Source organism: Drosophila santomea, chromosome 3R (assembly GCF_016746245.2).
Source record: "Drosophila santomea strain STO CAGO 1482 chromosome 3R, Prin_Dsan_1.1, whole genome shotgun sequence".
NCBI lineage: Eukaryota > Metazoa > Arthropoda > Insecta > Diptera > Drosophilidae > Drosophila > Drosophila santomea.
In genome coordinates, this window is record NC_053019.2 from 25,896,228 (window position 1) to 25,919,999 (window position 23,772).

The following is a 23,772-nucleotide window of genomic DNA, read 5'->3' on the forward strand; positions in this document are numbered from 1 at the left end:
TGCAACAAATCCGTGTGACGCCGCTGCAGCTCGAGGTGAAACAGCTGCGAGCAGCAACAAACAAGCCAGGCCAGCGGATACATAAACAAGCACAAGCTGCAGCCCGCTACTACCCCTCGTAGCCAAAACCGAACCACCACCACCACCACTTGCACCACCCAACTACCAATAACAACAACGCCAGCCCATCTGTAACCGAAAACCTCCGCAGTTAATATTACAATTCCTAACGAAAACTCCGCCAGCTCCTTGAATATGGCACTGGACTTTGTGGCCACCTATAAGGTTCTGGTGCTGGGCGACTCCAATGTGGGCAAGACCTGCATCGTCCACAGATATTGCGATGAAAAATACTACGACACATACATCTCTACGATAGGTGAGTGCTCCCAATGTGGTCACAGCAGCCCCCGAAATAATATTTTCAAATTTCATTTGAAAAATGTAGTGTCGAATCACTATTTATAAAATAGTAACTTTTTTGGAAAGCGAACGCCTATTAATTTTGAATGGTTAAATAGTTTCCAATACATTAGAATTTTTAAATATTAGAGTTTTCTATTAGTTTTAAAAGCTATTAATTCTCCCACGGCTGTAATCCCCCTTTGTTGTGCAAGAAGCAACTATCATCCCATTTTATCTTCCACCAGGCATAGACTTCAAGCAGAAGCTGATTAACCTCGATGGAGTGCCCATAAAGCTGCAAATCTGGGACACGGCAGGCCAGGAGAGATTCCGGACATTGACCACGGCGTACTATCGAGGCGCCATGGGCATCCTCCTCATGTACGACGTGACCAACCTGGAGAGCTACAACAACCTGTCCTACTGGTTGCGCAACATCCAGGAGAATGCCTCGCCGGACGTGGTGAAGGTGCTGGCTGGCAACAAATGCGAGTGCTCCGCCACCCAGCGCATGGTTGACAAGGAAAGGGGCGAAAAGGTGAGTGAGTGCATCAGTAATCAACATTAATAACAACAACATATACTCCCCAGATTGCCGAAAACTTTGATATGCCCTTTTTTGAGGTGTCTTGCAAGTCCAACATCAATATCGAGGATGCCTTCCTGTCGTTGGCCCGTAAAATCCGCGAGCAAAGGGAGCGGCGGGTAAGATGCTTTGGATGCCCATATAAAGTGAACCCATGCGAATACTTTATTTTTCTCACAGGGGGATAACTTTGATAATGACGAGAGCAAAGACAAGAAATCACCCGGCTCCAATGGCCTAGGAACCTTCAGTCTGGGCAGCCTATCCGGCGAGAATCGCTGCACCTGCTAAATACTCATCGATGGATTACGATGCGATCGCAACCGCAAACCGCAGAACCTGTACAAGTTGTCCAAAGCTATTGAGCGTTGTAGCATTGTGGCCAAGTTCGCGAACGGGCCACCTCTTAGATGCAAACCAGTTGAGGAACTGGGCGGCTGTCTGCATTGCATTCCTGATAGAGGTGTGTGTGACGCGTTCAGATTGTGCATTTTAAGGTACACTTAGTCCAAGAGAAGATAGCATAAATATTTTAGCATATTCCAGCAAATACATAACGGTCGATTATACATGCATATTGTCTCGATTCCAATAACTATAATCTAATGCTAAATATAAATACATTTATACTCGTAAGAAAAGAAATCACGTCTATGTGCCATTAGGGAATCATGGGTTTTTCACATAATATAATATTATCACTTTGCGACTCTCCTATTTGACCTCTTCTTTATCGCGACACTCTATCAGCGAATTTTTATACCTAACAAGAGAGAACGTTATAGTCGAGTTCCCCGACTATCTGATACCCGTTACTCAGCTAGTGAAAGTGCGAAGGAGAGTCTTCAACACTGACAGTTTCGGCGGTTTGTGGGCGTTAGAGTGGATGCCCATATAAAGTGAACCCATGCGAATACTTCATTTTTCTCACAGGGGGATAACTTTGATAATGACGAGAGCAAAGACAAGAAATCACCCGGCTCCAATGGCCTAGGAACCTTCAGTCTGGGCAGCCTATCCGGCGAGAATCGCTGCACCTGCTAAATACTCATCGATGGATTACGATGCGATCGCAACCGCAAACCGCAGAACCTGTACAAGTTGTCCAAAGCTATTGAGCGTTGTAGCATTGTGGCCAAGTTCGCGAACGGGCCACCTCTTAGATGCAAACCAGTTGAGGAACTGGGCGGCTGTCTGCATTGCATTCCTGATAGAGGTGTGTGTGACGCGTTCAGATTGTGCATTTTAAGGTACACTTAGTCCAAGAGAAGATAGCATAAATATTTTAGCATATTCCAGCAAATACATAACGGTCGATTATACATGCATATTGTCTCGATTCCAATAACTATATATAATCTAATGCTAAATATAAATACATTTATACTCGTAAGAAAAGAAATCACGTCTATGTGCCATTAGGGAATCATGGGTTTTTCACATAATATAATATTATCACTTTGCGACTCTCCTATTTGACCTCTTCTTTATCGCGACACTCTATCAGCGAATTTTTATACCTAACAAGAGAGAACGTTATAGTCGAGTTCCCCGACTATCTGATACCCGTTACTCAGCTAGTGAAAGTGCGAAGGAGAGTCTTCAACACTGACAGTTTCGGCGGTTTGTGGGCGTGGCAACATGAATCGACAAACTTGCGCTGCGTCTATGTCTCTGGAGTCTGTATGCTTAGTCTCAACTTTCTAGCTTTTGTAGTTCCTGAGATCTCAGCGTTCATACGGACGGACTGACAGATAGACGGACGGACAGACGGACATGGCCAAATCGACTCGGCTATTGATCCTGATCAAGAATATATATACTTTATATGGTCGGAAACGCTTCCTTCTGCCTGTTACATACTTTTCAACGAATCTAGTATACCCTTTTACTCTACGAGTAACGGGTATAAAAATTTTTATTATTATTGAGAAATTAACGCATGATTAAAATTATGCGGAATTTTGGATTAGCTATAGCAGCTGACAGGGTATAAAAATATTATATATAAACACCTTGTATTTCAAGGCACCAATAATAAGATTCTATACATCGCTCAGAATGGTCGTGGCAAAAGTTCTCATCTTCGGAGTCGTCCTTCTGCTGACTATAAATCAACTGCTGGGCTTTTCCACTTCTGAAGTACCATGGAGTGTTGGTATGCGTTATTTTAATTTTATCTTGATGCGTTTTTAAGCAATTTACAATTTTGTTCAATCATTTATTCATATATAATAATTCAATCATAAAAATATGTTGAAATTTCTCGTTAGCATTTTCACTAGCTTAGTAACCTGTATCTTAACGGCGGGAACTCGAAAATAGCAATATCTCTTGTTTTCTTTGAATTTAATTCTAAATCTAAAAATTTCATTTTTTAGCTCTGGGTAGTTATCCTAATGTGAAAAATGTTGGATCAATGAAGGACAACCAAAGGAACGATTGGAACGCCGCTCGGCGTCCTTAAAAACTTGAAATACATTGTACATATGTTAACAATAAATCAGTCAACATAACGCCTTTGTTCTTTTGATGTTTAATTCTGTATAAGACAATCACTAAAGCGATTTGATCATTTTGATTTTCTCAAACCACTGCAAACTGAGAAATTAACATCGATTATTCGGAATCGTGGCCCTGCAAATATAGTCCCCTTTCCGCTCCAATTGCTTATGATAGTATTCCCATGTTCCGGGCTGTCCAATTAGCGAGCCCACTGATAACGCGAGCTCAGGCCCACCCACCCAGACGTCGTGTCACCCACTTTACCTAGCAACCATTGTGACCACAACTATGGCTGGGACATGCCAAAGGATAATTATACAATAGACAGGATACGATTCGATTTTGGACAGCCAAGGCACAGGCTGTGTCCGCTCGAAGGAGATGAATAAGTTCCGAGCCAAGGCGAGCTCCCTGCCCATTTTTAACGGCCGCATAACGGACGCCACCACACTGACCACCAGTTCGCTGCAGTTGCCCTTGGGTCAGGCTCCTCAGCGCAAGCAATCGACTTGCACCAGGGTCCTGCCCACGGTGTTTACCATTACGGACGGCACCACCGGAGCAGCGAGTACCTCCTTGGCGGAGGCCATGTCGAGCAGTAAGGCACTGGTGCCCAACCGACAGGAGAGCCTCCTGCAGTTGAGTGTTCCACGGGAGGCGGCAGTGGGAGTGGCAGGACCTGAATTGGCCAACTACGAAAAGGTGCGGGTTGTGGGCCAGGGATCCTTTGGCATCGCCATCCTGTACCGACGCAAGTCCGACGGGCATCAGATCGTCTTCAAGCAAATCAACCTGAGTGAGTTGACCCCGCCTGGTCGGGATCTGGCCATGAACGAGGTTGATGTCTTCTCGAAATTACATCATCCGAATATTGTGAGCTACCTCGGAAGCTTCATCAAGGACAACACTCTGCTTATCGAGATGGAGTACGCCGATGGAGGGACACTGGCCCACATCATCGCCGAGCGGCAGGGAAAACTGCATTTTCCTGAACGCTATATTATAGCCGTATTCGAGCAGATCTCCAGTGCCATTAACTACATGCACTCGGAGAACATCCTCCATCGGTAACGCCGTCATCTTTGAATATTCTACCAGAAATTTGATTACAATATTCGTTTTGCATTCAGTGATTTGAAGACCGCGAATGTATTCCTGAACCGGCGGGGTATAGTGAAAATCGGAGATTTCGGCATATCCAAAATAATGAACACCAAGATACATGCCCAGACCGTTTTGGGCACACCCTACTACTTCAGTCCGGAGATGGTAAATTGTTCAATGGCTCGAAATAGGTCACCATATCCTAATGCTGTCCTGGTTTCCAGTGTGAGGGAAAGGAGTACGACAACAAGAGTGACATTTGGGCTCTGGGCTGCATTCTCGGCGAGATGTGCTGCCTGAAGAAGACCTTTGCTGCCTCCAATCTATCGGAACTAGTCACCAAGATTATGGCAGGGAACTATACGCCCGTGCCATCTGGTTACACCTCGGGACTTCGCAGTCTAATGTCCAACCTGCTCCAAGTGGAGGCACCTCGACGGCCTACCGCATCGGAGGTTTTGGTCTACTGGATTCCGCTGATATTTCGTAGCCTGGGAAAGAATAAAGGGTATGCTTGAATTCTCTAACCACCAACTCTTGACCTATTCTGACCCCGCAGTTACTCCTACGAGGATGATGTGGGAGATAGCGGTGGCAACCAATTGACTGCTCCCGATCCAGCCACCGCCTACTGCAATGTGTCCATGGAGCTGGAATTACCCACCGCCCAGACGGAGACGAAGCAATTAATGAGTGCGGAGACAGCGGCGCCGCACGAGATCCTTGAGAAACGGTAATGGGTTAGTCCACATCCACTCCGATGATCTAATCCAGAAACCCACCTGCAGATCCGTGCTGTACCAGCTGAAGGCCTTCGGCACCTGCTTCAGCATGGCGCCCATCCAACTGCCGCCGAAGGCCGTCATCGTCGGCGTAGCGATGTCGGATTCTCACTTCGTGGTGGTCAACGTGGACGGATCGGCATACGCCTGGGGTGAGGGCACCCACGGCCAGCTGGGTCTCACCGCACTGGAGGCCTGGAAGCACTACCCAAGTCGCATGGAGAGCGTGCGCAACTACCATGTGGTGAGCGCCTGCGCCGGCGATGGCTTTACCATCCTGGTCACCCAGGCGGGCAGTCTGCTAAGCTGCGGTAGCAATGCCCATCTGTCATTGGGGCAGGACGAGCAACGCAACTACCACAGCCCCAAGCTGGTCGTTCGATTGGCGGATGTCCGGGTGGAGCAGGTGGCCGCTGGACTCCACCACGTGCTGGCCTTAAGTCGAGAGGGAGCGGTATACGTGTGGGGCACCAGTACATGCGGAGCCCTTGGTCTTGGAAATTATCAGCAGCAACAGTGGGTTCAAGGAGCTTCAGATTCTTTATCACCATTTCTCTAAACTGATAATCCCCCCACCAGGAAGTTCCCCCAAAAGATTCTGCTATCGCATGTGAAGACGAAGCCATCAAAGATCTACTGCGGTCCCGATACTTCAGCTGTGCTATTCGCCAACGGAGAACTGCACGTCTGTGGCAGCAATGACTACAACAAACTGGGTTTCCAACGTCCGTCGAAGATCACAGCCTTTGTAGGTGCACGATCTTGAATTACCCCTTTATACCCATTGCATACCTTAAAATCCTACTCCGCAGAAAAAAGTGCAACTGCCTCACAAGGTGACCCAGGCGTGCTTCTCGTCCACCCATTCGGTGTTCCTGGTAGAGGGCGGCTATGTCTATACCATGGGTAGAAATGCGGAGGGTCAGCGGGGTATCGGGCACTGCTACTCGGTGGATCACCCCACCATGGTGGATTCCGTCAAGTCGCGGCATATTGTGGTTTGTATTTTTCTGCGTGAGTTGAGAAATTCAATCTAAACCGACGCCTTTAGAAGGCGAACTGCAGCGACCAGTGCACCATTGTCGCCTCGGAAGACAATATCATCACCGTTTGGGGCACTCGTAATGGTCTGCCGGGGATTGGTTCGAGCAACTGTGGACTGGGGCTGGAGATTTGCACACCCAACACGGAATTGGAACTGGGAAACAACACGGCAGCGTTTACAAACTTTCTGGCCTCGGTCTACAAATCGGAGCTGATACTGGAACCAGTGGATATATTGGCGTAAGTCATCATTTTGCAATTGAGATTTTTGTTTGTACTATTTTTACCTGCATCTTCTGCAGTCTCTTCTCCTCCAAGGAGCAGTGCGACCGAGGTTACTACGTCCAGGTGCACGATGTTTATCCTTTGGCTCACAGCGTTCTGGTGCTGGTGGACACAACAACGCCACTAATATCCTCCTACGAAGGCGATTACCCGCCGTTGTAGGTTCAATAAATCCTAGAGATGTACTAAAATTGTGTGCATATTTTCCATATAGTTTGATAATACATTTATTGGTTTTCAAATGTAATTTTAAGAGTTAAAACTACAACTAAAGTGCACTAAAGTAAAAGCAGCGCTCCTGGGCGCTGCTGGAAAAGTCATTCGGGCGGGGTGTGTTGGATGCGGGGTTGCATGTTTCGTAATTCGAATTGCCTCATTTAAAATGCACGTTCCCTAGTAGCGCGACACCGGTCCGCTATAGCGATCCTGGGCAGGTCGGCTCGCACCGTACATGCCGCCGGCTCCTCCGCCACTACTTGGTCCTTGATAGCCGGTCGAACGTTCGTTGTAGCCGCGATCGAAACGTCCGGGTACTTGGCGCCAACCGTTGTCGTCAACGGGAGTGGACTTCTGCCACGAATTGGTGCTGTGCATATTCGAAGAAAGGCCGTTGTTGCCGTATGACTTAATTTGGTTGCCTCCTCCACCGCTGCCTAGGTGAGAGCTGCTTCCGCCGGATGATGGGGCCCAGATGTTAACGCTGTTTGAGCTGGTACCGTAGGCTCCACCACCGCCGCTGGAGTTGTCATATCGCTTGTTGCCCCTATAATCAAAAAGAAGAATAGTTAGAACCCATCGTCGCTCGTTTAATTTGGTTTTATAAACATGTACAGGCTGTGGGAGTCATCGCGTCTGTAGCTTGATGTGTTGCTGCGATCGGTATCGTTGTAGCGTCCGCCCGTGCCGCTGGTGTTGTTCTTGTGGACATAGGATGCGACTCCGCCACCGCCTGTGTTGTTCTTGTGCAGGTACGAGCCGCTTGAGCCACCGCCGGCAGTTCCTGAAAGTGGCAAATGACGCACTTCATCGCGCTTATAGTCGTCACGCTTGCTAGAGGAGGAGGCATTATAATCGTTGGAGCGCTTGGTGGGCACGGCGGCATAATCGTCGACAGCACCACGCTTAGATCCAGAAGAGGTGCTGTAGTCGTTACGCTTGCTGGTGTAATCCAGACGCTTGTTGGAGCTAGAGTAGTCATCCAGCACACGCTTGGTGGTCGAAGAGGATCCGTAGTCATCGTGTTTTTTGTCATAGGTGCTGCAAAGACATAATTGTAGCTCGCACGCTATTGCTTGTGGAGAAATCTTACCTGCGAGAGCTGACTAGATTCGTGTCGAATCTCGGTGGTGGTGGAGCATCAAATATAGCTGTACGCTTACGATCAGTAACGTCTCCATAACGGTCGTCGGCGCGCTTGCTTACCCCGCGCTTGCCGGGATCATCGCGGGACTCCATGATCCTGTTTGTGTGAATCGACAAGATTGAGAGGAAGAGAGATGGAAGAAATAGAAGAGTTGAGTTAGTAATGCTAGCAAGGGCAGTTCTGGATGGAAGTGGGGGTATCAGACTCAGACTTTAGACTAGGATGCATTTGCCTATCAACGTTCCGCTTAAAAGCAATTTGAGTTGAAGAAACAACGTGGAGGCTGCAACTTAACACGCTAATCACAAGGACAAATGCTCTCCGAGAGAGTATAAAATAAATATTGGTATATCTGTGTTGTCGCCTCTGCGTTGGCACGAGTGCAACGCATTACGGTCTGTTTTGGTTTTTTTTTTTAGCATACTTCATCTGTTGTCGCTTCAGCTCGAGGCGCTCCAGCTCGATTTTTTCTCGCTCCAGCTTCTGACGCTCGCGCTCCATCCGCAAAAGCTCGGCCTTCTCCCGCTCAAGCCGTTCCCGCTCCACGGCGAGCTTGCGCCGCTCTTCCTGCAGACGCTCCTCTTCGATGCGCTGGCGCTCACGGGCCTCCCGACGGCGACGCTCCTCCTCACGCAGCTCACGCTCTCTTTCCCGAAGGCGCTGGCGCTCGCGCTCCTCACGTATCTTCTGGTAGGACAGCATCTCCCGTTGACGTCGCTCGCGCTCCCTCTGGCGCTGCTGAATCTCACGGTCGACGTCGCGCGGATTGCGCCCGGAACGATGGTCCTGACTACCCTTGCCAGATCGCTCGCGATCGTGGCGCGGTCTATCCTGGCTAGCTGACGACTTGCCCCGATCATCGATGCGACGGCTGCGGTCCCTGTTGCTCTCCTTGCCATCACGCTTTGAATCGCCGCCAACGGACTTGTTGTCACCGTTTCCATCGCCGCCCTTCTTGTCGTCACCACCGTTGGAGCTAGAGCCCTTGCCGCTACCGGATTTTTTGCCACTGTCGTCTTCCTTCTTCTTGTTTCCAGCGTCGCCCGGAGTCTTGCCCTTGCTCTCCTTGGAATTGAGGCTGCCGCCAATCTCGTTCTTGGTACGCTCCACCGAAATGATGCGTCCATGCAACTCGGTGCGGTGCAGATTTTCGATGCACCGCGAGGCGTCCGCCGAGGAGGACATGGTTACGTATCCGTAGCAGCGAGTGCCCGGAGTACGCGTATTAGTGACCACCTTGGCCCCAATCACCTTGCCAAACTTGGAGAAGATTGCCTTAAGGTCGCTGGCACGGGTCAAAGTAGACAGCCCAGAAACCCAGAGATTACGCGACAGCGTCGCCTGCTTGTTGGCCCCGGTACCATTGCCAGCATTTGAACCGGATCCCGATTTACTGCCAGCGGCACTCGATGCAGTGGAGGATGTGGCACCAGGTGCTGCTGTCGATTTCTCTGCAAGTTCCATGTAAATAATAATATTGGAAGAGAGATATGGTCAGAGCTTTGAGTGGGCTTAACTGGTTAACTGTTTTTGTTTATGATACGTTTTTTAAGGGAAGCATTTTGTGAACGCACACATTTTGTAGCTGCTGCAGATGTTGGAGTTTAGAGCACAATCGTAAGATTACCGACAAACTTCACCTAACGAAGCTAAGAGAGTATGAATTTGATTGGGTTGCTGATGAATATCAATCGCAGCAGCATGCTCGCTTTTTGCTAAAAGGGTCCAGAGTATAGAGCAGCATATTCAGAGCTGACTGTTTTCATCGCAGTCTGTGTCTGTGTCTGTTTCAATCGCCATCCGAAGGTGAAGTCAGCATTTCCGAGTCAGGATCGTAGTAAGTGATGTAATCCCAATCCAGTAGTTATCTGCCGAGAAGAATAAGAAATATCCGCACTTCCCAGCTGCAGTAAAGGAAAGGTTCCATCCATTTACTCTGCAGATACTTGCGACAGCCCGATTCTATATTTTTTTTAACCCCTCAACCGAGTATTTGCGCGTACGCCCATTGATGACCAATGTTAAAAACTCCTTGGAGAACATTAAGATGTGTGTTTGATTAGAATGAAGTTTCCGTTGAAGTGAACTGGAACAAACACTTTAAGATTAACTCAAATTGCTGGTTTTAAAGATGCATCGCCGCTCCTGTGCCGTAATTTCGCATCCTTGTTGGTATGCGTCCCTTGTCCGTGTCCCAACCAAATTCACACTCTCTTGCACGGTCTTTGATACATGTTCCTCAATGGTTTAGTCAATTTTTTCGACCTCAACTGGGTTCATGCTTGGTCTGATCATTCCCAACGCAAGACCTTCCGAACACACCATTCTTATTCATGCTAAAACTGTAACTTAATTTACCTTTATCGTCCTTTTGATTCGACAACTTTCCAGAGGACTTTTGATCGCTATATTCCATAATAAATTGTGAAAATCCACGTGGCGGAACGAAAAGAAATAAAGTATTAAATTATTAGCAGAAATATTATCACAGAAATGTTTCTAAACCCTACCTAGAGTCCTTTTTATCACAGGATTTCTCATCCCTTTTCTTGGAGCGAGCTCCTTCGTCACTCTTCTTGTCGGCATCCTTCGAGTTAGACTTTTCGGATTTATTGGCCGGTTTCACTGTTAATCAATATACCTTTTATTAGACTATAAACTCTATTTACTTCAGAGTGATCTTGTATATAAAATTCACAGACGTAAACAAGAACCAAAATGTAAATTTATGCGCATTTGGAAAACAAAGACACTTTGATTGTGAAACTGGAATTTCTAAATCAATTGCATGAATAAAAAAACACATGATATCGTATATCATGTCGCTTTGTGAACATACCAGACTTAATAGATTTGTCGTCAGGAGCCTGAAGATAAAGCAAATTGAATTAGAATGCAACAATTGAAGTCCGGATAGTTGGAATCACCTCATCGTGCAGCAGCTTTTGCTCGTCCTCCCCAATGGTCAGATTGATCGACTCGTCATTGTCCATATTTCCGGTGTCACCGGTGTTCTCCTCCTCACCATGGATATCATTGATAGCCGCGTCGTCGCCATTGTTCTCGGCTCCATCGTCTCGAGCTTCCCCCTCGGCATCGCCATCGCCGTTCTGGTGCTCATCGTCATACTCCTGATCCTGATCCTCCTCCTCTTCATCGTCGTCATCGAGGATCACACACTCGTCGTCTACATCGCCCACCTGGTCAATCTCATGGCCATCGTCGTCGGCATGACGCGAGAAGTCGTTGCCGTTCTCATAATCATCATGCTGTTCCACCTCCTCCTCATCGGCATCGATGGGCTCCTCCTTGATCATCACCTCCGACTGGGGATCCTTCATGGGCATGGCGATCGGCTTCTTGGCCTTCACGCCCGGCACAATCAAGTGGGTGGCCGGGTCGAGCCCTTCCGCTTTCAGTGACTTAAAAAAAAAAAAAAAAGAAACCCAGGCGTTGCTTACACACATTCATACATACATCCCCAGCAATTGTAGCACTATCTCTATCACTAGTGGCACTGCACAGTGATTTAAACCGCATTCATATTTGTGGACTTACTTTTTCTAGGCGTTCGATGAGCACCGCCTTTGGACCGACCGTCTCCAATTCGCGTTTCTCCAGCTCACTTTTTAGATCGCACACGCGCAATTCCGCGATTTTCTTTCCTGCCTGGGGCATTTTGTTTTGTTATAGATCACTGGTCAATTGCCTAACTAGAACTTGGTTGCTTTTTAAAATTGAAATTAAATTTTCTATATTTTTTCTTCCCGTCTCGAAACGTGTGAAAATTTCCTGTCAAGACTCACTGATACACACACAATTATCGAATGGCAATCGAAAATGGCGACGACTAGTTATCTGCTGCTTCAAAAATATTGAATCGGTGTTCAAATATCGAATGAACTATCAAATTTCGTATGTTAATATTCCCGAGTATGCACTTCATTTTTCCAATATATATTTTCTTTATTGTTTTTATTCTTATTGTCGGTAGCTCAGAATATATATTATTTAATATAACATAAAGTATATGTTTTTCCGATACATGGTGTAATTCTTCTCATCTCTAGTAATCGCATTGGTGCCATCTCTAAAGCCCATTCATTTCGTATTGTGCTTGTTTATCCCTTGAGTTTTGCCGGTATCTGCGAATTCGCATTATGTCGGTGGTCATAGAAACCACGATGGGTGATCTGACCGTCGACTTGTTCATCAGCGAGCGCCCAATCGCCTGCCTAAACTTTCTAAAGTTGTGCAAGCTGAAGTACTACAACTTCAATCTTTTTCACACGGTGCAGCAGGGATTCATTGCCCAAACCGGCGATCCTAGTGGAGCTGGAGACGGCGGTTCCTCCATTTGGGGCGTGGTGGAGGGACCGCAAAAGCGTTTTTGCGAGGCGGAGTTCCTGCCCAAGATTAACCACTCCAGTGCCGGAATGTTGTCGCTGGTCAGTGCAGGCAAGAATCTGGTGGGATCTCAGTTCTTCCTCACGCTGGGTGAGAATCTAACATCGCTGGACGGCAACCACTGCGTTATCGGTGAAGTGGTGGAAGGTCACGAGGTGCTGCGCAAGCTAAACGACGCCATTGTGGACGACAGCTTCCGTCCTTACCAGGATATTCGCATCACGCACACTGTTGTGCTGGAGGATCCGTTTCCCAATCCCCGAGGCCTTCAAGCTCCTAGTCGCTCGCCTTCGCCCAGTGCGGAGCGCCTGATAAACGGACGCATCGCTGCCGACGAGGATATCGATGACACGGATGGCATGACCGCGGAGGAGCTGCAGGAGATGCTGGCGGAACGAGAGGCCAAAGCTCGAGCCACAATCCTTGAGATTGTCGGTGATCTACCTGATGCAGACATGGCTCCGCCAGAAAATGTTTTGTTCGTGTGCAAACTCAATCCTGTTACAACCGACGATGATCTGGAGATCATTTTTAGTAGCTTCGGCGTGCTTAAAGGATGCGAGGTGATTCGCGACCGCAAAACAGGAGATTCTCTTCAATATGCTTTTGTGGAGTTCGAGGAACAAAAATCTTGTGAGGCCGCCTATTTCAAAATGGATAACGTGCTAATCGACGATAGACGCATCCACGTGGACTTCTCCCAGTCCGTGTCCAAAGTAACCTGGCGGGGCAAAGGACGTGGTATGGTGGGCGACTATGGCAAACTGGACTTTGACAATTTGCGAGACAACAAAGATCGCAGGAAACCCCACATTGGACGGTCCAGAAAGGAAGACCATAAAGAGGACAAGAGGACTGAGGATCCTCGACACAGGATGAGTTCTGCAGAGCGAAGGAAAGCAAGGGAACAGCGTCACCAGGAGCAAAGCGAGCGAGACGATCGAAAGAATGTGCGAGGACGCACCAGATCGAGGGAAAAACAAGAACAAAATCGCGTTAGATCTAGAAATTGGCAAAATGGTTCAGTCAGGGAGTACTCGGATCGGGAAAGGAATCGCAACGAGAGATCATCAAGGTCTCGCGATACAACACACAGAAGGCATTCTAGGTCAAGGGATCGAGAAGAGAGAAGGCGTTCTAGGCCTAGAGACCAATTAGAAAGAGGACGTTCTAGGTCAAGAGATAGAAAGGAAAGAAGAGGCCCTAGGGCAAGGGAACAAAACGAAAGAAGGCGTTCTAGATCTAGAGATCAGACCGATAAAAGACCACCTCAAAACAGAGATCGCAATGAAAGCAAGCGATTCAATTCCCCTCAAGATAGAAGACGTATCGAAGACGGTGGTGGTTCGTATAGAGAAACCTTCAGGAATCGAAAAAGATCGCCAGAGCGAAGGTATGTGTTTTAAAGCTGTTAAGCATCTGGTTGTATAAAAAAAATTTATAAATCTATCTTATTACAGACAACACTCCAGGGACCGGGAAAGCCGTAGAGTGGATACTCACTCAAGCCGGAACAAGAGTCCTGAGCAGAAACGAAAACTTTCAGTGGAGAAGAGCAAGAAGCGAACCAAGAAATCAAAACGAGCAGCTAGCAGTAGTTCAGATTCGAGTGAAAGTTCTTCGGAATCCGAGAGTGACTCCACATCTTCAGATAGTTCCGAGGATAGCTCTAGCAGCTCCTCATCGTCGGACGAACGCAACAAGCGTAAAAAGAGTACAAAATCCAAGCAGAAGAAGTCCAAGTCTAAGAGTAGTCACAAACCGAAGAAGAAACATCATAGAAATTAAAGAAAAACGTCATAATTAATTAGAACAAAACCATCTTGACTACAGCTAAATATTGAATATACATAGTTCTATTTGTTGCGATCCTGGACCTCGGCTTCGAGGGCCGCCATCGCAGCGCCACCGCAGCAACCTTCAGTGTTTTTGGCGCCGCGTTGCCTGCGCGGTTTTTCGATGATCGCATCAGGATTGAAGACCACATTGTCGAGTCGCGTTGTCTCTGGCGTGATCCTCAGTTCTGTAAATATAGTCAAATTTGCGTTTTGAGCGCTCTTTTATGTAATCGTCATCTCCCACTGACCATAAACACCTTCCTCCTTTTTCTGGGCTTGGATGACATTTGTGCGCAGTTCTAGATCCACATCCTGTGCCAGCTTGATCATCTGTAATTACAGAAAATCGTAAAAAACTTGCCAAGCATTTACAAAAAGTTGTTAAAACCTTTTGAATCTCATCCTCGCTGCTTTCATTGCGATTCTGCAGGAAAGATTCGTTGATTTTTAGTCGTCCTGCCACCAGAGCATTAGCATCTCCCTGGAACACGTATTGTCGTGTACGATGGAGCTTCTTAAAAGCACTGAGGACCTGAAATACAAGCGATATTAACAGAATATTTACGATTTTTTAGTTAATTTACCTGGCGCCGCAAATTGGACATTTTTGTATGGTAACAGCTGACGGAAAGCGTTACCAGATTATCTAACCTATTGATAGTTTTAGGGCGGCCGTTTTCTTGACGATATTATTAAATTGCTATTTTATTTTTGTAGATTACAAATAATTAATAGATTCAAAATTAAAGTCCAAAGAAGAGATTTAATTATTTATGTTTGCGTTTAACATTTTATATTTTTTTACATCAAAAGCCATCGACCTATCGTCGATTGCCCACCACTAGCAGATGCGGTCACTCTGACGCCAGTCTATAGAAATCTTTTAACGTTTCGGTCGCAAATCGGCGCGAATGTTTGTAGAAAAGTAGTGACCAGCGCAAAACGGGGCGAAACGCAATGCGGCATCAAAAAGTTAACTAAATTAATCACAATTACCGTGCGAAATCGGGCAGTGAGGCGCCACAAAGATTTTAATTCAGAAAATTAGCCCCCTTGGAACGTCTTGCGAAGAAGGACTGTTGCCTATAGGAATTTCGCGGACTCTGTCGACTGTCAAATCTATATGCTACATTTTTAAGTGAGGCGTGATCTAGGAAAAAAAATCGAAAAACTGGCTACCAGCGATAAATTGTCCACATTTTTCGTGGGCATGGACGAGGAGGAGGAGGAGGAGATCACGGATCTGAAGCTGCAATTGTTCCACAATACAGTACGCGAGCACATTGTAAGTGTTTTTCTTCATTACCGTCATCCCCTTTCCACCCAACTTCCCACCCCACTACGCAAAAGCAACAACAACAACAACAACGATTCGGGGCGCAGCTGTCCCTTTTGTTATTACGATCGTTGTTGCTGTTGTTGTAGTTCTAACTGTACATGTGGCGGGGTGTAAAATGCGTGCGACTTCTGAAATTACACACACTTAGCCTTGCCGTTTGATAAACAGAGAAATCAGTTGGTGGACGTCCGCCGTCCACCGAAATTTATTTGTTTATGGTTCTGTTATCGGTTTCGGACTACACTAGTCAGCACATTCGGCGCCTGCGTTTGGCCTTTGTATGTATGTACAATCGGGGGAGGAAGTGGCGGCGATAGCGATAGCAGCCACTCTCTTCTTGCACTTTCTATTTGGGCTGCAAAAATTATCACGCAGACACACACGAAAAGCAGCCCACACGGACGGACACCTGTTGTTAATCAAAAGGTGTAAACATAATCGAAGATTCGACGGCGAGATACTTGCTAAAAATATATGAAATATATAAGACCAAACTTATTTCGCCTAATCATATTCCTCATGTTGCTAATTTGATTCAATAAAATTTGATTTTATTATTTTGATTGTTTACACTAGATGTAGCACTTAAGTTTATTGGTTCTAGGGCATTCATAAACCCTATTAGCTTATTGGTAATAATTAGATATTTATTTGCTATTTGAAAATTGGAAGGTAACTAGTAGTCCAAGCAACCGATAATACCAATACAGTACATAAGTTCAGCTGGCAGAACTTGCAATTCAAATCGAAATTAAACATTTGAGGCAAAAACAAAGAAAGGCAGCTAAAGCAAAAGCAACAAGTGAAAGTGTTTCACTCGAGCCGAGCTACTATTTATAGAAATTTTTGGGCGTGTAATAACAGAAACCAGTGATTTATGTAAACAACAAACTGAACTGTATAAATACACATGTTTATTATATTGCGCAAGGCATTAATTTCCTTTTGTGAAAATTTATTTAAATGGCCCACACTCACACTTGCAGGCCAGATTTCAAGTGCACGGCTAGTGGTCACGATTTGCTACCGTCTGGGATACTGAAAGTGTCTGCAGTCGTGACCAGCTGTTGAATTTGTTTAAACAATGGCAGACGCAGACGAGGCGTTAAATGAACACATTTGAAAGGGCTGCAATAGACTTGCATAGATACAATACACGTGTAGGTTGCTTTTTATGCCAGCACATTTCTTTCATTGAGGATGGGGTTCTGTGGAACTGTGGATCAGGTTCTGGTTCTGGCTGGTCCAGGAAATGGAAACCGGTTTTTGTCAGCGGTTCTGGCTGCATTGGATTGCCGAAAATTGAATAATTCGTCACAGAATGTGGGTCAACCCACCGCATACGTGATGTGTGGGACTCCAGGCAATATTGAAATGCAAACATGCCAAAGCTCTCATAAATAATTCAGGAACCTAAAGCCAAACCCAAGCTCAAAACACTAATGGCAAGTGAAGTAGCAAGAAATTCTGGGGAAAGAGAAACGTATTGTGTAACACCACACTTACATATGCATGTTCTTAGTCATTTCCAAAGTAATGTAGAAAAAGTAATGGAAAAGTCTGATGAAGAAACTTGAGTAAATGAAACCTTAGTTCGAGTCAAGAGGTATCATTAAATTTGGACCAGCACATACATATGGGCACAATATACCCCTGTTCGCTACAACTATTGGGTATAGAAAATGTATAAATATTTCGCAGCCCATTCACCGGCAAAGTTGTCTACAAATCAAGCCAAAACCCGTCCGACTGGCGATCCTCCCTCCTCCTTTTGGCCACAGTGTCGCCGTTTTCGCTGGCTTCTGGCTGCATTTTGGGCGTAGCTGCTATTTTTAGCCAAGTCGTCGTTCACATTTTAATGGGCGTGTTGTGTTCCCCCACGAGTTCATGTCAAGTCATTGACTCGCCGTTCGCCTACGATTCAAGTGCAGCTAATTCCGAGGCACAGATCGTTTAGTTTGGCCAACTCCAAATCGCTTGGAGCGTGACAAATGCCACATGGCGCTGCACACCGCAGTTGCACGTTTTCCCGGCTCACAGGCACTAAACTAAGCTTGAAGATCGCTGGCTCTATTGTGCTCATTCAGGAATGCTTGGCGTACATATTATACGATTCTCATATCAATTGGTATTCGTTGTCTATGTGTTTCAAGTTTAACACGTCACAGTCTAGAAAATAAGCTGCGTTTCATAACTGCACAAGCTGGACTGAGTCCTATTAATGTGATATATTTAAGTATTTTTATCATTTTAGTATTTGTACACTACGATATCAAGATGCCCAAAATGTTTACTTTTATATATACATATGTATATTTAATTATACTTCCTTATAGTTTTGCTATTCAGTGTATCTACATTTTTTCATGATCTACACTTGGGTTCTATAAATAAAGCGACGCACACTGTTGATAGCAAGCAATTTACGTCTCTATATTTAATTTTTAATATTTGACCATATTTTTTGTTGACTGCCAGAGAAAACTGTTCCAATATTGACTGAAAAGAAGGTCATTTCCAATGGCCAGATGAAAGATTCGAACCAAAAAAGGCGAAATGCTGCGAGCAATTGAAATAAATTTGATTTAATTGATATGTTCAAATGCACGCAAAAAGAAGTTAAAAGTTCATTAAAACTCGCCTTGTGCGAGTGTATCGCTTAGGAGTATCTCACAGATACCAATGAAAATATCTCGAATAACAAACAAAGAATAGCAAAACAAAGCAGGGACGTGAGTATAAATTAATTGTTTTTAGCTCTCTCTGCTATTTTTTTTTTAGTTTTTTTTTTTTGCCAGCTAGCTAGAACATGAAAAGTATCTTCACTTAATGATTTATTTGTGCGCCTAGGCTCTTCAGTTTTTGTATCCATTCACGTTTTGTTTTGTTTTCGCTTTTCGCATACACAAATAAAGCGAAAATATGACGTGTGCCATGTGATTGGCATCTATTTTGTGGTGCCAAAAATATTTACCCAGCGAATGGTGGGTCCAATGTTTTCAAATCGCTGATGAAGATTCAGATTTCAAACCTACTCGGATTTAATAATCAATAGTAGGGATAATCAAACGCTGCTGACATTCAATGGGTTTTAGATGACCGCTATCGGTCTAGCTCTTATCAAATGTTTCGGGTTTTGTCGTTGGCCACTGATAAGCTTTCTTTTCTGACCTTTGAACGTATACGAAAGTAGCTTTATGGGCCTAATTGGCGGTCATAATTATTCATCGATTGGCCAAGTGGTTTATGGTGATATAGGGTTGCAAGTCAGGGAAACCTGAGTACCAGTTGTATATACACACATTATTTGAAGTATTAATTTAACCGGAAATTAAGAACAAGTCTACAAACAATTCTTAAAATCACTCTAGCAATGTTTTTGACGATAAGACCCTGGGACTGAAAAAATCCCAGACTTTGACACTAAATTGAATCATGTACACTTATCAGTATCAACAAGTAATATAGTCACTAAGCTAGATTAATGCGGATTTCCCAAATTAACTGATCCCAGAATGTTTCTGGCTAATGTGCACACAGTTGGCGGTAATGACAAATATTTATAAAAACAAAACAAAGGAGATGCGTAGGTGATGTGTTTACTTTTTGACATTTGTTTAAACACAAGAATACGTGGGGAAATGTGCTATGAAACCCACAATGAAATAATACAACAAATGCCATCGAGTCTAAATTTACTCTGCGCTTTACGTAATTATCCAATATCAGGAGGGCGATCGAAATGTTGCAGGTTCTAAAGTAAAATAAATTAGATTGTCTAGTTTAAGTAAAGCAGGCAAATGGGAATTTCCCGAGGGTAACGTTACCATGCAGGTGTTGCTCTATAACTAAAATACTACTCAGCTTATTAAACTAAGAGCTTACTAACTTGCTATTTTCAGATATTCCTGCTACTGATCATCTTGCTGTACTTCAGCTCTTATGTGGTCGTCTCACGTTTTAGGCGGCGCGACCGTGACGATCTCTATTCGAATGACGAGGACGAGGTGCTGGTCTATCGCATAAGGTGAGGCATCCAGTGGTCAACAACCTGCGCCGCTAATTGCCGCGTCACTTGCCTTGCACTCGCAATAATGAATGGTTTTCTTTGCCTTTTCCACCCAACCCCATAGCTTCTGGCTGTGCACATTCACATTGGCCGTTGCCGAAGGGGCAGCCATGCTGCTGCCCGTTTCCATAGCCAGCAACGAGGTGCTGCTCCTGTATCCCAACAGCTACTATGTAAAGTGGCTCAATAGCTCACTCATACAGGGTAAGTACTGTGCAAAGGGAACAACAAGCTATATAATCAATATTTTTTATTACTATTGGTGGCTTTACCCTGCACACTACATTTTCTACTAAGGAACACAATCTAACCGATGTAATTTCCTCTTTACAGGCCTGTGGAACCATGTGTTTCTGTTCTCCAATCTGTCACTGTTCATCTTCCTGCCATTCGTCTATTTGTTCTCGGAATCCACCGGATTCGTGGGTCACAAGAAGGGCATACTGCCGCGAGTCTACGAAACCTTCACAGTATTCATGCTGATGGCCGTTATTGTCCTGGTACTAACTGCCGTCCTAAGCGCAGTCTTTGGCATTGAAAAGTTTCAATTCTTTTGGTTTCTAAGTGAGTATATGCTAATGCACGGATGCGGAAGAGATCAATTCCAATGTCAATTGTCTTTCTGCGCCCCTGACAAGCCCATCCCCAAAATGGGATCGGTTCTGGTGCACAATGCATTTCTAATTTCCGCTTTTCATGCTTCACAGATTTGGGCAGTGTTCACCTGCCGTTTCTTTATTCGTGTGTCTCTTTTTTGGGCGTCATGCTTATGCTGAGTGAGTATATAATGCAAAAATAAATAAGTTATAATTCTAGTGCTTTAAACCTCGGCTTCCAGTTGCTTAATGTACTTGTCGATGTAGGCCACTTGCTTGGGATTGTGTTCACGTGCCTTGGCCACGCTTTCCTCGAACTTGTCGTCTTGTTTCAAGCCCTTGTAGGCATGGGCCTGGTAGAGCCAGGCGCGGAGATGTGTCTCCTGTAGCTTCTCCAGCACAAACTGGCAATCCTTGAGGGCGCGCTTGTAGCTCTGTAGCCTGGAAGGTTGAATATGAATAAGGATCGTTAGGATAGTTCATAGAACTTAAAGAATGTAACCCACTTGATATAGCACAAGGCGCGATTGCAATATGTAATAGCGCTGTCCTTGATTTTGAGGATAGCCTTGTCGTAATGTAGAATTGCCTTCTCGTACTTTTGGCTGCGAAATGCTTCGTTTCCCTGACTACAAAATAAATCCTATGCATATAATAATTTTAGGAAGATTATAAGCATACCTTCTCTGAAGTTCTGCCTCGTATTCGGCTTTGGCACGTGCCTCTGCACGATCATTGGCATCTTTCTCCACCTGCTGCATGAAACTCTGCTGGTTCATCTCCTTGGCCTCCTTCACATCCTCTTCATCCATGGACTTCTTGTTGATCACTGTGCGATTTTCTTTCACTTTAAGACGCACATTGTCCACGTCCAGCTTGTCAAAGTTGATCTTTTCCTTGGCATCGCCACCTGCCTTTGAATCATCTTCACAGGGTCCCTTGCTCTGCAGTATACTATCGATCTTCGCAAGAGTTGCCTCGAACTCAGCAAAGTCATCCGCGTCATTGGGGTTCAAATTGCAGTTCATTAAAGTTGCCTTTAGTTGGGCATCGTCGTTACCCTCTTCGCTTGCCATTTTAAAGATGTAAAGAATATAAATTTAGTTTAGATACCGACTGGTTCGACTGCACAGAACAGAATGACTTCCAAGTTGAGTGAGATGTCATAGAAACCTTTGTTTACGTTTCGTACACAACGAGAAATAAGTTCTAGAAATTCTATTTTAATGTTAAAACATGTTCAAGTGTAGTAACCAGGACAACCGATTGCTTTTCTTACAGTTTGCACCCCGTACGGCTTTGTGCGCCTCTTTGGCGTTGTTAACCAGGTGCTGGTGCGACCCATGCTGCTGCGCGACGTCAACGAGGAGTTTAGCGCCTTCTACATGGAGGAGGCGAGCGTGAAGCGGAAGCTAGCGCACATCGAACTTCACAACGTTAGCATCTCGGATGCCGCCAATGGAGGTCGTCTTGGCAATGGGCTTGGACTGGGACGTGGACGCACCTTCTATCCCCAGCCACTGCTGCAGCACTCGCAGCCTCATCTATACCAGCGCAAGGCGATGGCCAGCGACGTGGGCGAGCTCAACGATAGACTGAGAGAACTGGACTCCGAGCGCAAGGAACTAGACAAGCTGCGCAAATCGAGCACCTTCCAACGCACATTCGTCTACCCGCTGGCCATGCTGCTGCTGCTCTTTTGCACAGGTGTCACCATTCTGCTGGTTGTGCAGAATACACTAGAGCTCCTGATTGGCATTAAGGCGCTGCCACTAAGCACAAGGGTAGGTCTGACTGCAGTCAGTGTATGACGAAAGCTTATTGAGTTTGTTTACTTTATTTAGCAATTCACCCTGGGCATCTCATCGCTCTCGAAGCTGGGTCCCTTTGGCGCCGGCCTGGAGGTGTGTCTCATCTTCTATCTGGGCGCCACTTCGGTGGTGGGCTTCTACAGCATGCCCTTCATGCGCAACGTTTGTCCCAAGCGGCGCCAGACTTCGCTGCCACAGCTAATGCTGAACTGTGGCTTCATGCTGGTTTTGTCTTCGGCGTTGCCGCTTCTCAGCAGGATCATAGGTAAGCAGTGGCAAATTACTAAAGAATTATACAATGTTTAACCGACTATTTTAATCCCTTGCAGGCATCACAAACTTTGACCTGCTGGGCGACTTTGGGGCGATCGAGTGGTTGGGAAACTTCCAGATTGTACTGCTTTACAATCTGGTTTTTGGCACCACCACTGCCCTGTGCCTGGCCAACAAGTTCACGGCCACGGTGCGCCGGGAGCTGAGAGCCCGGTTAGTGGAGAACTATGTGCTCTTTACTAACTACATGAGCTTCATCAACTGATATTGGCGCAAGCGACACGACAATGCGTTTTGTATACACCGAGACGCGGTGAGGCGCCTTGTCGAGTCGCCGCTAAAGAGCCTAACTAGTTTCTATACCAAGTATCGTAACCTTAGTCGTAAGAGCAGTCGCAATACCACCGCTAGTCGCAAGGCAAACGAAATGAACTGTTGAGAAATAAGCAAAACATGGGAAATGGGCAGCTGAAACTATATAATATACCTTTACATATGTTATATGATCACGTATAGTTGTGCAGAACTGATACTAATATTTAAATGTTGCAATTTTAACTGTTGTGCTTAATTGTTGTACTTTATACAGAGTCCTCACAGTGGACCCGCATATCACTGTGGTGCCAGCAAACAGAGAACTATGGCACTCGTGTACCATGATATATTGTATTCGCAGAAATCTCGCCAATAACTAGCATGTAAATAGAAAATGTAATAGTGCAACATAAGTCGCAGTCAACCGTTTGAAGTAGACGTAGGTTAGAGTTTCGTGTACTTCACTTAATTTCTTGTCGTTCAGAGTGAAGTGTTGAATTCCATTTCATACATGTTTTTCGCTATTTATCTACGTATATTTGAGCTAATTTTATAAGATTTTAACAATGTTCCTTAAGCAGCGCAAAGATGTGGCGCATTCATTTCATTTTACTGCATACTCAAATCTGTAACCCAATATTCACACAATCACACACTAACAAGCGTCTAAAACTTATGTGATAAAATATAATAAACAAAGCATTTTACTAAATTAATCGACATATCATGGCTTTTTAATTACGCGCTTACGTTATGCTGAAATTATAAATTAAAAATGGTTTTGTTTAACTTTTATTTCAGCCTAACTTCGCTGTTCCTATTGGCTTAAATGCCTTATTTGAAGAGGAGCTGCAGGATTACTGAAAACTACCTACGATATTGCTGTGATTCAATGACTAAATAAAAGATAGATGATGCTATAGGTTTAAATAAAGAACTTAAGTAAAATAATATTCCGCGAGTTCATTTGGTTAACAAGGAGGAATTTAAAATAAATTTCACCACAGCGCAATTCGATTACGATAACTCACCACGCTACGGTCAGGCTAT

The 23,772-nt window shown here is 45.2% G+C and overlaps 7 protein-coding genes across 10 annotated transcripts; 4 read left to right on the top strand and 3 right to left on the bottom strand.

The window, feature by feature from the left end:
• Positions 1–69: 69 nt before the first annotated feature.
• Positions 70–1,632, top strand: LOC120452247 (ras-related protein Rab-13). 2 transcript variants are annotated; one of them, XM_039636374.2, is made up of 4 exons: positions 70–379; positions 651–943; positions 997–1,110; positions 1,172–1,632. In XM_039636374.2, exons 1-4 carry the CDS (start codon positions 256–258, stop codon positions 1,280–1,282), a joined length of 642 nt encoding a protein of 213 aa, XP_039492308.1. In that variant the 5' UTR covers positions 70–255; the 3' UTR covers positions 1,283–1,632. The 2 variants fall into 2 exon arrangements, with proteins under 2 accessions (XP_039492308.1, XP_039492309.1); XM_039636375.2 differs by lacking the exon at positions 70–379 and adding an exon at positions 496–512.
• A 2,245-nt stretch (positions 1,633–3,877) lies between these two features.
• Positions 3,878–6,913, top strand: LOC120454408 (serine/threonine-protein kinase Nek8). Its single transcript, XM_039639670.1, has 9 exons — positions 3,878–4,563; positions 4,627–4,765; positions 4,825–5,108; positions 5,160–5,333; positions 5,389–5,898; positions 5,962–6,130; positions 6,195–6,380; positions 6,434–6,666; positions 6,729–6,913. The coding sequence occupies exons 1-9, from the start codon at positions 3,878–3,880 to the stop codon at positions 6,871–6,873; spliced, it is 2,526 nt and encodes an 841-aa protein (XP_039495604.1). The 3' UTR covers positions 6,874–6,913.
• A 9-nt stretch (positions 6,914–6,922) lies between these two features.
• On the bottom strand, positions 6,923–11,899 carry LOC120454402 (SAFB-like transcription modulator). 2 transcript variants are annotated; one of them, XM_039639663.2, is made up of 9 exons: positions 11,633–11,898; positions 11,002–11,496; positions 10,914–10,941; positions 10,585–10,699; positions 10,433–10,479; positions 8,499–9,525; positions 8,021–8,170; positions 7,543–7,968; positions 6,923–7,474 (listed from the first exon to the last, which is right to left on the bottom strand). In XM_039639663.2, the coding sequence occupies exons 1-9, from the start codon at positions 11,750–11,752 to the stop codon at positions 7,105–7,107; spliced, it is 2,778 nt and encodes a 925-aa protein (XP_039495597.1). In that variant the 5' UTR covers positions 11,753–11,898; the 3' UTR covers positions 6,923–7,104. The 2 variants fall into 2 exon arrangements, 1 of the variants encoding a protein (XP_039495597.1); XR_005616611.2 differs by lacking the exons at positions 6,923–7,474; positions 8,499–9,525 and having other exon boundaries at positions 7,770–7,968; positions 11,633–11,899.
• A 248-nt stretch (positions 11,900–12,147) lies between these two features.
• Positions 12,148–14,326, top strand: LOC120454403 (peptidyl-prolyl cis-trans isomerase sig-7). Its single transcript, XM_039639664.2, has 2 exons — positions 12,148–13,874; positions 13,942–14,326. Exons 1-2 carry the CDS (start codon positions 12,235–12,237, stop codon positions 14,267–14,269), a joined length of 1,968 nt encoding a protein of 655 aa, XP_039495598.1. The 5' UTR covers positions 12,148–12,234; the 3' UTR covers positions 14,270–14,326.
• Positions 14,266–15,002, bottom strand: LOC120454407 (complex III assembly factor LYRM7). Its single transcript, XM_039639668.1, has 4 exons — positions 14,904–15,002; positions 14,708–14,851; positions 14,568–14,649; positions 14,266–14,504 (listed from the first exon to the last, which is right to left on the bottom strand). The coding sequence occupies exons 1-4, from the start codon at positions 14,922–14,924 to the stop codon at positions 14,338–14,340; spliced, it is 414 nt and encodes a 137-aa protein (XP_039495602.1). The 5' UTR covers positions 14,925–15,002; the 3' UTR covers positions 14,266–14,337.
• A 173-nt stretch (positions 15,003–15,175) lies between these two features.
• LOC120454404 (protein Lilipod) lies at positions 15,176–23,655 on the top strand. 2 transcript variants are annotated; one of them, XM_039639666.2, is made up of 9 exons: positions 15,176–15,604; positions 19,561–19,685; positions 19,792–19,931; positions 20,061–20,291; positions 20,435–20,503; positions 21,605–22,107; positions 22,168–22,399; positions 22,464–22,620; positions 23,524–23,655. In XM_039639666.2, the coding sequence occupies exons 1-9, from the start codon at positions 15,530–15,532 to the stop codon at positions 23,549–23,551; spliced, it is 1,560 nt and encodes a 519-aa protein (XP_039495600.1). In that variant the 5' UTR covers positions 15,176–15,529; the 3' UTR covers positions 23,552–23,655. The 2 variants fall into 2 exon arrangements, with proteins under 2 accessions (XP_039495600.1, XP_039495599.1); XM_039639665.2 differs by lacking the exon at positions 23,524–23,655 and having other exon boundaries at positions 15,177–15,604; positions 22,464–23,442.
• Positions 20,419–21,470, bottom strand: LOC120454406 (tetratricopeptide repeat protein 12). The gene is made up of 3 exons (XM_039639667.2): positions 21,005–21,470; positions 20,830–20,952; positions 20,419–20,764 (listed from the first exon to the last, which is right to left on the bottom strand). The coding sequence occupies exons 1-3, from the start codon at positions 21,397–21,399 to the stop codon at positions 20,548–20,550; spliced, it is 735 nt and encodes a 244-aa protein (XP_039495601.1). The 5' UTR covers positions 21,400–21,470; the 3' UTR covers positions 20,419–20,547.
• Positions 23,656–23,772: the final 117 nt, after the last annotated feature.